Source organism: Hippoglossus stenolepis, chromosome 4, assembly GCF_022539355.2.
Source record: "Hippoglossus stenolepis isolate QCI-W04-F060 chromosome 4, HSTE1.2, whole genome shotgun sequence".
Classification (NCBI taxonomy): Eukaryota; Metazoa; Chordata; class Actinopteri; order Pleuronectiformes; family Pleuronectidae; genus Hippoglossus; species Hippoglossus stenolepis.
This window is the reverse complement of record NC_061486.1, coordinates 949,087-961,586: the sequence shown is the minus strand read 5'-3', so window position 1 is coordinate 961,586 and position 12,500 is coordinate 949,087. Positions and strand designations below refer to the sequence as shown.

General features: G+C 44.1%; 2 protein-coding genes across 3 annotated transcripts in view; both read right to left on the bottom strand.

Moving 5' to 3' along the window:
• Positions 1–992: 992 nt before the first annotated feature.
• On the bottom strand, positions 993–6,335 carry LOC118106635 (P2Y purinoceptor 14). The gene is made up of 5 exons (XM_047339503.1): positions 5,192–6,335; positions 4,899–4,961; positions 3,945–4,079; positions 3,341–3,600; positions 993–2,643 (listed from the first exon to the last, which is right to left on the bottom strand). The coding sequence occupies exons 1-5, from the start codon at positions 5,255–5,257 to the stop codon at positions 1,998–2,000; spliced, it is 1,170 nt and encodes a 389-aa protein (XP_047195459.1). The 5' UTR covers positions 5,258–6,335; the 3' UTR covers positions 993–1,997.
• Positions 6,336–6,337: 2 nt separating this feature from the next.
• Positions 6,338–12,500, bottom strand: part of LOC124851053 (P2Y purinoceptor 14) — a 6,866-nt gene continuing 703 nt past the window's right edge. Inside the window, exons 1-2 of one of the 2 annotated variants that reach the window (XM_047339505.1) lie at positions 10,282–10,433; positions 6,338–7,516 (exon numbers count right to left, since the gene is read on the bottom strand). In XM_047339505.1, coding sequence (XP_047195461.1) covers positions 6,477–7,514 — 1,038 coding nt within the window. In that variant the 5' untranslated portion in view covers positions 7,515–7,516; positions 10,282–10,433 and the 3' untranslated portion in view covers positions 6,338–6,476. Of the gene's footprint in view, positions 7,517–10,281; positions 10,434–12,500 lie in introns of those variants that run through there. The other variant, XM_047339504.1, reaches the window with a different exon arrangement.

Here is a 12,500-nt window from a genome sequence, read left to right as displayed (position 1 = left end):
AGTTCCATGATGTTGAGCTGATTTGGTTTCACTGCTGATTTACTACTGTGAGATTGTGGCGGAAGAATTAAAGTAAAAAAAGAGAAGAAGCAGAGGAAGAGGATGGAATGAAGGAAAAGGAGGTAGAGAGGAAGGGAGAGGAGAGGAGACGGGGATCCAGGCTAAATGAGTCATTAGAGTCAACAGAAACCAGACGATAAGTTCTACTGACACACACACACACAGACACACACACAGACACACAGACAGACACACAGACACACACACAGACACACAGACACACACACACAGGTTAAACATTGTTAGAACAACTGTGGTTGTAGATGAAGAAAACGTGAAAACAAAGCTGAGCCATGTTGTTTGGTTTGAAATCAAATGATCCCAAACTGCTGATGTGACAGTTGGTTTGTAAAATACAAGAGTGATCTCATCTTTAGACACTAAATTCATTCATCATCAAAAGACTCTCGCGTCTTTGGGTTTCTAACAGGAAGTAGATCTGTTTCCATGGAGATTTCTGTAATCACACAACATGGCTGACCCAGTATTTGAGGCGTGTCCACGCACTTTTGTCCTCAGACATCGTGATATGAAGGATGTTATGATTAATAACATGAAGAGTAAATGTTTTATTTCTCAACAGCTAAATCCTCATGTGTGTGTGTGTGTGTGTGTGTGTGTGTGTGTGTGTGTGTGTGTGTGTGTGTGTGTGTGTGTGTTTGGTTTGGTTTCATACGTGGGAAGTGAGCTAATATCAGTCTTCAGGGTCTAATTTTAGAGTTGTGTGTTGTATTGCAACACCAATGACACAGAGTACACACACACACACACACACACACACACACACACACACACACACACACACACACACACACACACACACACACACACACACACACACACACACACGGGAGTCCAGATGTTTCCTATTAAACAGGTCCACGGAGGCCTGGTCTCAAACAGCTGAAACAGTGACATCAGAAAACCCCAGGAACCGTCACAGTGAAGATTTATATTCAAACTACATCTTTACAGCTGTTACAGGATCAGTTCTTTGAATGGAACCAGTGCAGAGATACTGTTTGTAAAAGGTGTTCAGCTCGGTGACGTTCCAGTTGTTTGCCTTCATCTTCATCACGAGGAGAGAACATCAGCTTCATCATGTGCAGTAAAAACTAAAGAAATCATTTTAAACCTCTGAAATGCTTATTTAAATATATCTACTGAAGGATATTTACTGTGTGATGTGTTTTCTATGGTTTGTGAGTTCAACCATTACATCCAATGAACTGGTTTCAAATAACACGATCTGATTATCTGATTCACTTGTTCTCTGCTGTTACTGATGATGTCACTGGTCTCTGGGGATGACCTCGGGCGTCACACGACCTGCTGTCCTGTCGACGCTCCTTTAATGAAAAGTGATCACGTCGTGTTTTCCTGAATGAGATTTGATTCACATGTTCTCCTCATGTTGTTAAAATGTTGACGTGAAAAGACGGAGGTGATGGACAACACACTGCTGCCCCCTGCTGGTTGCACCACAGAATGACAAGCGGACGTCATGTGACATCATGAAGAGGTTTGGTGCTGACGACAGACGACGCGTTTCAGGAGCTTCAGTGTTTCACCACAGTTTCACTTCTTCCAGAAACGAACCCAAAATATCTCAGATTTGAATGCGGATGTATTCATGTACGTGTCCCTGAGGGGTCATGTGATGTGCGTGTTCAGGTGCAGACGACTGAATGAGGACTTTCTGAATGTTGTCTTCATTCTTAAAATGATAAAACCTCATTTCAGAGTTGAATCTGTTTCACACAGTCGACACTTCAGCAAAACATAAAACACCTCATAGCATCTGATCATTTTTTTTTGAATTTGTGAAACTTTCTGCACGTCACTGATGACGTCTCTTGCTAACCTGTCTGTATATTTGTGATTGTTGCTTTTTAATAACACAAGTCACAAGTGTTGTGCGAGGACGCCGCTCTGCCTCAACACTCGTCGTTGCTTTTCATCTCGAGTCTTTCTGCGTTCGTCATGACCTGCGACGTGTTGACCGCCCTCCCCGTGCTCAGCTGGGCCCTGAAGGCCTTGCAGAAGATGAAGTAGATGAGCGGGTCCAGGCAGACGTTGAGAACCGACACCATGATGGTCAGCTCCTTCAGGTAGAAGAAGGTCTGGCTCCACCGGCACTGCTTCGACAGGAAGGCGTAGGGGAGTCGAACCAGGTGGTACGGGACGAAGCAAACGCAGAACACGATGACCAGCACCAACATGTTCCTGCGTGACTTGGCGAGTTTGTTGGAGCTGGAGGACGCCGGCTGCCTCTGCTGGACCTGCGACAGCCTGCGGGAGGTGCCGTAGTAGAAGAGGACCAGGGAGATGAGGACAAGCAGGAAGATGGTGGCGGAGCAGGTGTGGATGACTTTGTAGAAAACGCTGAGCTGTGGACTGTGCAGGAAGTCGCAGCTGACTGTGACCGGCACAGAGGAGAGATCCTCCTGGGTGAGGAGGGACAGGATGATGTAGCTGCACGATGAGGCCAGAAGGAAGACCCAGGTTACCGTGGAGGCGATGCGAGCGACTCTTACGGTCTGCAGGATGTGAGTTCCTAAAGGGTGGACGATCTTCAGATACCTGAGGAGGAGAAGAAGCTTCAGTTTGGTTCTTTGACAGAAATAAACCTGCAGGTTTTTCAGGTGAAATATCTGCGACAAGCTGCAGCACGTTCTGTCTGTATCATCTCACCCAACCACATCCTGAACATCTCTGAACATGCACCACTGAGACATTCCACATCCTCATAATGACTGGAATACATGTTCAGTGCAGCAGCGGAGACCACCACCACTGTCTTCACCAAGCCCTGTCGTCAAGTCAAAGCCTGAACTTCATGTCTCTCCATCGATGTGTGCTCAGCAGTTTGACAGTTTCTACATATTTTACAGCCTCGGGGACGTTAACTCTTTTAATAAACTTCTGAAAGGGAAGTGACTTTAAAATCCAGTAGACGAGCTGTTCTCTCTGTTCAGGACTCAGGTCGACCTCAACTCTATTTTATTCATCTGAAATCAACAACTTCCATATATCTGAGGTTTTGGTAACACCTGGATTTGATGTGTGTTTTAGAAAGTCTGGAGATTATTTGTTAGTATTTTTCTACACATGAGAAGTTTTGTTCGACTGTTAAAATGGTTCTTCCATTTTACATAGTAGATTTTTATCATGTCAGTCATTTGAACATCAACACATTGAAAACCTGCACAGACATAAAACGATGCAGACATTGTGTTCCAGGTTGTCAGAGACGTGGGAGCGAGTCAGTCCAACACACCTGTTAGCGGCGATGAAACCCATGAACAGGATGCTGGCGTACATATTGAGGTAAAAGGCAGAAGAACCAAAGTTGCAGTAGACCTGGCGGACGGGGACGGAGCTGCTGGTGAAGTGGATGATTCGTATGGGGAGACAGAGGCTGATCAGGAAGTCGGAGGCCGCCAGGTTCTTCAGGTAGACGGTCACGCTGCTGGTCGTCCGCTGCTGGCCTCTGCAGAAGTAAACCTTCAGGGTGAAACCGTTCAGGAGCAAACCGACCTGCAGAGGAAGCAGAAACACCACATAACTCTTTCTACTTACCGAAGAGGGACTGCAGGGTGTTGCCATGAAGTTGATTAATTCTTCTAAGTGCAAAACAATCATGAAACCTTTGTTACAGCGACAGACCAATGCTCAGGACGTCTGGTTTGTGTCTACTTCTCACCAGATAACATCAAGAGCATAACAAACTTCCCACAGAGAGAGAGACCATCTCTGGCAGACTCTTGGTGACTCTGTCTCTATTGACCCCTTTGCAAAGGTTTGAAGCTTCTAATAATAAAATATACAAAGACAGGTTGTGCGATCTTTATTTTAAGATTTCCACCACAGAAGGTACTCACCAGAAACAGCAGACTGTAGACGAGCATGAAGAAAACATGGGCCGGGGTGTTGACCTGATCGCAGCCAGTCCCGTTGCTGACGTTCATCTTGTTGGTAACAGTCCAACTCCTGTCCTCTGTCCTCTGGTCCTCTGGCTGTTCAGAGACGAGAGGAGAACCCACATGAATAGATCAAACATCAACTGTCGACGGGAACTGGTTAAAGACGGAACTGACAGAAACAACCTCAGAGCATAAAGTGAAACAAACCACAGAGCTCAGCTGTTTAAACACAATCATGCTCAGACACGCTGGAGGTCCGTCCGATAAGAGCTGAGAGAACGTTTACACAACAACAAGCAGCAAACACCAACGTTCTGTCAAAGCAGCTTTGGACCATATTCGTCTGAGGACAGTTCACAGGTGTAACGCAGGTTATTATGTTATATGTTATTATTCCAAGTTGAGCCGAACCATCTACGTTATTTCTGTGTCAGATTGGCTGTTCAGAAAATACACTGACCATTCAAAGAGAAATCAAAATGCTGCAATGCTACTATTGGAAATTTCAAAAATGTAATTTAAAGGGCCCATATTTTACACCTTTCTTGGACTTAATGTGAGTTATTGGTTGAAGCTGCACTGAACCGACCTGAAATCACAAGATGAGACAAGACAGAGAGAAAAGCGACAAACACGACATTATTAACGATTTGAGTTCTTTAAACCTGGAAAGTTTGATTATTTAAGATGGAAAATTCCCCCGTGGGACTAATTAAGGATTATCTTATGTTATCTTATCTTATAAAGTTCTTGTACTTTGCTACATTTATTTGACCTCATAAGTTTTTAATTGACAAAGCTTAAACTACATGAAGCTGATGCTGTCGAGTAAAAGTACACGAGTTACAAACACAAAGATGATTCTTATGTGTGAATATTAGTGAATGTTAGTGAAGCTCCACCCCCTCTCACCTGTTTGTGTCTGTCAGTGTGAATCGGTTTGACTTCCTCCTGCAGTGACCACATCAGGAAGAACTGAGGAGGAAGAAGAGCGGCAGTGAAAGGTTGATGTGGTTTGAACTGGTGCTGCTCATCTGTCCGTTATCTACGCTGCTCAGACGCTTTCCTGCTGCTCAGCTGTGAAAAGTCTCTAAAAGAGGCTGAAAGGCCGAAGTTCACTGACACGTTTTCATTTTACACTGAAACCAACTCCGTCCACACGAGTGTTTCCTGTACAGAAATAAATCAAATCCACTCTAACACACCAGAAAGCACGTGATGCGGTCGTCCTCTAACCAGGAGGTCAGCGGTTCCATCCCAGTCTTCCCCATCTGCCAAAGTGTCCTAGAGCCTCCTGGGAGGGGGGGGGGTCCTAAACAGGAAGTAGATTATCTACTCTGCAGTTGGTTGCTTAGTTACAGTAAATCCTACAAACTACGAACTTGTTCATGTACAGTTACACATCAAAGGGGGAATATACACACAAAACTGTTTTTATTTTCATCATTTAAATGAAGTGTTTGTTTCAAGTCATTTAAATGTTATAATTTTATTCAGGTTCCATGTGCAGTTACTCAAAGTGTACGTGTGTTTTGACTCTCGGTGGCCACACACAGTCACTACACTACACATCTTCATTGTGACCATCAGGGGGCAGTAAAGGTGTTCACTTCCTGTGCTCACTTTCAAAATAAATGCTTAATGCTTAACATGGTAATGAGTGTGACCACAAGAGGGCAGCACAGACAAATTTATTCGAAAGAATTGAATATTGAAATGTTTAATAGGAAATGTTAATATATAGTTGTGTGTTTACTGCGCTCCAGTGGCCACTGTGTGTCACTGCACAGAGACAGAGGCTCCAGAGACGAGCAGCCTGTAAAAAACAGCTGAATCCAGGGAGTGGAACGACCGCAGAACTGGACACCACAGCAGAGTCTGGTGTCACACGTTTGATGCCCAGTCATCAGAGTCCAGTTTCACTTCCGAATCCGCAGAGACCACAGTGTGGCATCGTCTTTTCCTTTTTCACATCTCACTCTCCTCTGTTTCCTCCACAATAAATAAAACTAAACTAGTCTGCATATATATATATACATAACTCTGCATTTATACACATTTTTATCAGATTATTATAAATGTGAAGACACCAGTTTTTAGATTCAATGATTTACTTCCTGAATAAAAGTGGTTTAACTTTCAGAATCAGCTTCTTTTCATGAACTCTTCTTATAAACATGTGAAACAGTGAGTTTTAACAAAGCTTTGTCAAAATGTGGCTGGTTAGGAACCTCCTTCTGTCCTTCTTTTCTTTCCTCGTCTCCTCTTGTCTCCTCGCCTCTTGCTCCTCCCTCGTCTCCTCTCATCCTGTCTTGTTTCTTCATCCCCTTTCCTCTCCTCTTGAATCTTGAATCTTGAATCTCTCCTCTTGTCTCCTCTCCTCTCGTTCTCTTCTCCTCGCCTCTTGTCTCCTCTCCACTTGTCTCCACTCATCCTCCTCTACTCTCGCTCCTCCTTCGTCTCCCCTCGTCTCCTCTTCCGTCTCTCGTCCTAAATGTTGCTCAGACTCTGGGCGGTGGTCAGGGATCTCCTCCTCTCCCTCCCTGACAGTTTCCTCAGCAGCGACTCTCTGAAGGTCCGACACATGAGGATGTAGATGACGGGGTCGAGACAGACGTTGAGCGCCGACAGGAAGAGTGTCCCCTCCTTCAGCTGGAACAGCAGGAACCGGGCGCCCAGGGACAAGCCCGATCCTGTCCTCTGACTGAAAGTGTACGGCAAGCGGCAGATGTGGTACGGCACGAAGCAGACGACGAACACTGCCAGGATGCTGAAGATGCTGCGGTTGGATTTGCGGCAGGCGTTGCTGTTGGAGCGCTGCACTCGACGGTACGACTGGTAAACCCGGTGGGCGATGGAGGCATAGCAGAAGGCGAGGACCAGCAGTGTCACCCAGAACAGTGACACGTTGAGGTGGATGGACACCTGATGCCACTGCTCGCCCAGGGGCGTCTTCAGCTTCATGCAGTCCCGGGAGTTCTCCTCATTGGCCGGCTGGCTGGTCAGGATGACGTTGGGCAGTGCGCAGAGGAGGAGAAGGCTCCAGGTGAAGAGTGCTAGCACCCGGGCAAAGCCGACGCTCTGCAGGACGTGCAGCGCAGAGATCCCACACAACCTGGACATGCAGGACGAGGTGGAGGAGGAGGAGGTGTGTCGGACAATCTTGACGTAGCGCTCTAGGCTGATGAGGCCCATGAAGACGATTCCCACGTACATGGAGGAGTAGAAGAGCACGGCGGTGTAGCGGCAGATGACCACGTGGATCCGCCAGCCGCCAAGACCCAGCTGAGATGCCAGCTTGAAGGGGAAGGTGGAGAGCATGAGCAGGTCGGCCACCACCATGTTCTTCAGGTAGACCACCAGACCCGAGTCACTGGGCACTCTGAAGAAGATCCAGGCGGCGACGCCATTCAGGCACAGGCCCACGATGCAGATGACGAAGTAGAGCGGAGGGAGCACCTGGTGGGTGAAGACGCTGCCCAAGTCTGATTGGTTGTTGGGGAGGTGGCTGGAGTTGAGTGGATCCATCCCTGAAACACAAAACAGTTCAATAATCAGTCATCTATGATAATATCTGCATGTTGTTGATTTGTTTATTCTCATGAAGAACTTTACATCTACAAGATGGCATCTATCGGTCAGACTGAAACGCCTCAACCACTATTGGATGGATTGGATTTTAAAGCGTTGCGATGATGCTCTCTGAGCAGGGCTCCCCCTGCAGGAGCCTGGTGGAGTCACGTCATCAGGGGATTGAGATCTTCTGTTCTGGCTCAAGAACTAATTTGCTCGCGGTCGTCAGCTGCTCAATTCTGCAGATTAATGGTCATGTGGTGTTGGAATAAACCAAAGAAATGAGAATTGACATCAATGACACCTCATGTCAGAAAACCTCGGACATGTTGTTTACAGCGTCAATGATTTGAACACAATCCAACTTGAGAGTGAAGACACTGAACAACACTGAAGTTGGAACCACGATGTCACATCTGGGGAAACAGAACCTGCAGAGGAGAGCGTTAATAACCAGTAACGTTAGTTTGAGCTGCGACTCGTGATTCTCTCCTTCAGCCTCAAATCAAACTGTGACGAATTCTTCTGGGATCAAATTAAATGTTTTGTTGAGATAAGGATTTGACTTTGTGGTAATTTAGTCATGGTTCCTGGAGGATGAACCCCAGAGGCCTTGGTGACCACCTGTCTTATCATCAGAGATAAACATCTTGACTGTTGCTGCTCTTACATCTGAGGTTTGAGGTCCTCAGAGGATAAACTCTGAGCACTTTTCATATTTCTCTCATTCATTGAGGATAAACCTTCGACCTTGGAAACCACGTGGTGACTCAACGAGGTTCACATTTGTCCTCAGAGGATAAACGCAGAAGACCTTCCCCTGACTGTTGGTCCTCTGCAGCGCCACCACCTGGTCAGACATATTCAGTGAAACATCCATGTGATGAAATCAGGTTTATTTGAATAAAACATTATTGCTACAACAGTTTGGTTGTCTTTATGCTAACGTGCTAACTCTCAGTCTCGTTCTCACTGTAACTTCCGTCACTTGGCAACAGAAGCCGTTTCCGTTCTTCCTGTTCTGCTGAAATTCCCCGTGAAGTCGCCACAGGAGCCTTGAGTGTTGATGAAGTTCTGTTTACTCTGCGCCATGTGCACAAATAAAAGGTTTGTCCTGCTGTTCACACACTTCCCTCCTGCTTCTGCTTCATCCCAGTCCAACACTCTGCTCCTTCATCCACTCTAATGAAAACAGGACAGTCAGCGGTGACACAGGAGGACGACGCCGTCTCCACCCTGTCCTGACCCGACCCAGTCTGGACCCTGTTCAGGTCACTGATTCCCCAGAGGATCGGCCCAGAGAACCTGAACCTGAATGTTCAGATGTGTTCTGCTGCATCACTGTGACCAAACCTATCCCACACGTCTTAGTGTGAGAAATAAGAACAGTGTCAATTAAAATCTCTGTCCACATGTCCACTGATCCCCGTGCACACGCCTGAGAACACACCACGTGACCACTCACGTGCACTGGGCATGTGTGTAAACAGCTTCAATAATATTTCTCCTCCACATGTAAACACAACAGGGTGAGTAACCCTCTGGTTCTCCATGTTGTGTTCTTCTCTGGAAGCTGAGGCGAACACAACAGGGTGAGTAACCCTCTGGTTCTCCATGTTGTGTTCTTCTCTGGAAGCTGAGGCTGGTCGTGTTCTTCAGGAAGGAGGTCATGTGACAGGAGCCTGACCAATCAGAGAAGGCTACGTAGTTGTGAGAGTCTACGTCCTCGTTTTCAAACACCTCAGTTTCTGCTCGTCCAGATTAAAACCCCAGAGTTTTCAAACTAAAACGGCTCCAGCAGCGTTTCACACTTGGGTTGAGGTGAGACTGGACCAGAATCTGTGACTCTGACCTCATCCTCACACCTCGTGTATCTGAACGTGTTGTGAGTTCAGTTAAACTACAGAGATCAGCTGTGACTCCATTCGACAGAAAGTGTTAGTGAAAGTAACAGTGATCACGTTGTGTAGATCTCCTGTGTTTATACTGAGCGGATCAGTTCTCATGAAACAGCTGTGGCGTGTTTGGAGGACGAGCGTCTCATCGTAAACAGACAGAAACTTCGGCTGCTCAGTGTTTCTGAGTCGCACATCAGAACAACAACACCTTCAAATGGCTGAATTTCACATTTTACTGAAACATGTGCAAACGTTTCTGTTCACGTTGGGCTCAGAGCAGAATGAAGCATATTCTGGTTCACCTTATATATTTATATAAGCTCCTCCTACACTCAAAACAATGATTCAAGCCCTTCTTAGAGGTGACACATTTAAATATTCTTTAAATGAGTTTAATTGGGGGACCGCCTCTAGTGGCTGATTCTCACCATTTTCTCTGGCGGCCATTTTCTCAGTCTGCTTCGAGCTGCAAGCCAGAGTCACTGCCGCAGGTGGAAGAGCAAACCTCGGTGAGTACATATATTTTGTTGTAGTATCTGATAATTATGACTTAGTATCTCATAATTATCAGATACTAAGTCATAATAATGAGATACAGGATTTTTATTTTCTTCATCACATTGGCGGAAATGGGCTTCCATAGATTTTGACCCGACAACTGATGAACTTCCTTCCATGAAACTGCAGTTCATGTGATAATTCTAATATATATTTTTGTTTGTAATTTTCTATTGTGTTGTTCAGCATTGTACTTAAAAAGTGTTTTGTATTTGGGTTGTTTAGGCCTCCGCCACTGAAGGTGCAGAGAGGGACATGGCACTCACAATCATGGGGACACAGACTGAAGAGATGGGGACGGGGAGCCAGAGGACGTGGGAATCGGGATTGAAGGCATCACAGTCATGGACAACTTCTGAAGGATGATCCTGGGGTTCATCCTGCTGCCTGGGCTCATTGATGCCCTTGATCTGAGCTTTCCAGACAACCTCAAGTACACTTTCGAGTCTATTCAGAAAATCATAATGAATTTGAATGGGCACAAGCTAAATGCAAATAGTAATGCAAACGTATGTTCACACACGGAAATCTTCTCCACGTAACTTCCCCTTTTCATCTGTTTGACTTTGACTCTGCTCTACAGCACCTTTGTTCTGCTGCCTTGTCACCTTCAGGAATCTCAACTCAGGCCAAATGGACATAAACACGATTTGACTGTAGTTACCATAGGAACCATTTGTTTCCAGTGCACTTCAAAAGGTTTAGCATTAAAGAAAAGTGTATTCAAGTAAAGGTTAATATATTATAAGAATACAAATATATGTATTTGTATTGATGTTGAATTCAGGATTATGTTGCTTTTATTTCCTGACCAGGTCGTTTCTTGATATTTGTTTTATGTAAAACAAACAAAAGTTTTCGATGTTGGTTGGTTTTTACTGTGCTAGTTTCTGAGCATTTTTAAATAAAGATTATACATTTTTAATTATATGATTTTGTGTTGGACTAACTAAAATCAATTTTTACATCATCTATGTAGATATTTTACTTTAGCTGCCTTTAAAAAAGTTAAGTTGGTGTTATGTAAATCAACTTCATTTAGTTAATAGTTGTAATAATGTTATTTTGGCTTTATGTGAGAGAAATTAGTTGGACTAATGAGAAGAAATTATATTGCAGGGATTTTATTAAATTGAGTTGGAGCTACATATATTTATTGGATGGAAAACCTGCCAAGAATTGAACTGAGTTCACCCAATGAGTTATTTTTTGAGTGTACAGGTGCAACTCGTCCGAGACTCAGCAACAGGAACATCTTGAGAGGAGCAGTCGCCTTGGTTATAATATTTGATAACCTTTTCGAACCTGTATTTTCTGTGTTGTTGATCTGAGGCACACGTGTAGAACATGGTTGTTGTTGTAAAACGTTGTTGACATTCAAATAAATAAATGTTTCGCTGCTGCTCTACATTCAATGTGCCGTCTTTATAAAACGTGAAAAGTCTCGTTGACCGAGACACGTGAGATGTTGCCAGACTCTTACTAAGACCCAGAAAAACAACTTGAGCCTTTTCTCGGTGAAGAAAAACTTCATGGCCCATAAGATCACATTGTGCAGCTGTGGGACGATCTACTTTCCTCAGACACATTTATAGGCATAGGACCAAGGACGTTTCCTGTTTGTTCATAAAACACAAGTTTTCAGTTCTGTTATTTCCAGCTTTAAACATGAATCCTTCGACGTCGCTGAGATCATCTGCGTAGTTTTTCATCTGCAGGAGAATTTACTTCAGGACTTTCAGAGATTATTTTACACTTCACTGCAAAATCCTTTATCAGTTTTTAATAAGAGGTAGTTATATATACTCAGATTACCTCGTTGATCAGTGTTGCTAATCAGATTACTACTCATACATCAGTTTATTAACTGATGTTTCATTTCCTGTTGTTCTGGTCGTGGATCCTAAAAACCAGAGACTATATTTATTCAAAGTGGAGTCATCTCAGATACTCAACAACACAGTCATTAGTCATGATATTTCCACATTTAGAAAACAGGTTATAGTTTGTACGATTACAGGAACGATAGTTTTAACTAAATCTACAGGATAAATTTCAAGTGGTGTAGATGGATTTTCAGAATAAACTTATTAAATGAGAAGAAATAAGTGAATTTTAGGAAACTCGAACATCTTTCACATCTTTCACACCTTTAACAATTGAAAGCAGAAGCTGCTCGTCTGAACTTCTCTCTTCTCTTTAACAGATGAGGCGTTAGTGTTAGAGGCGTCAGCATGTTCCGGATTACTGCATTTTATTTTATTTAACACATTTATTTAATGAATGTAATGTGATCAGAACAGAATCCAAACATTTTATATAACATATAAATTAATTAAGGCATCACCTTAGGCTGTAACTAAATTAGAATGGTCATTTATTTTTAGTTTTTTGACATGTAATTACATGGTTGTTGAGACGTTAATAAGATGAGATATCAAGTCAAAACAACCACTCGTCTGAATACTCAAGTAAGTTTAAATTC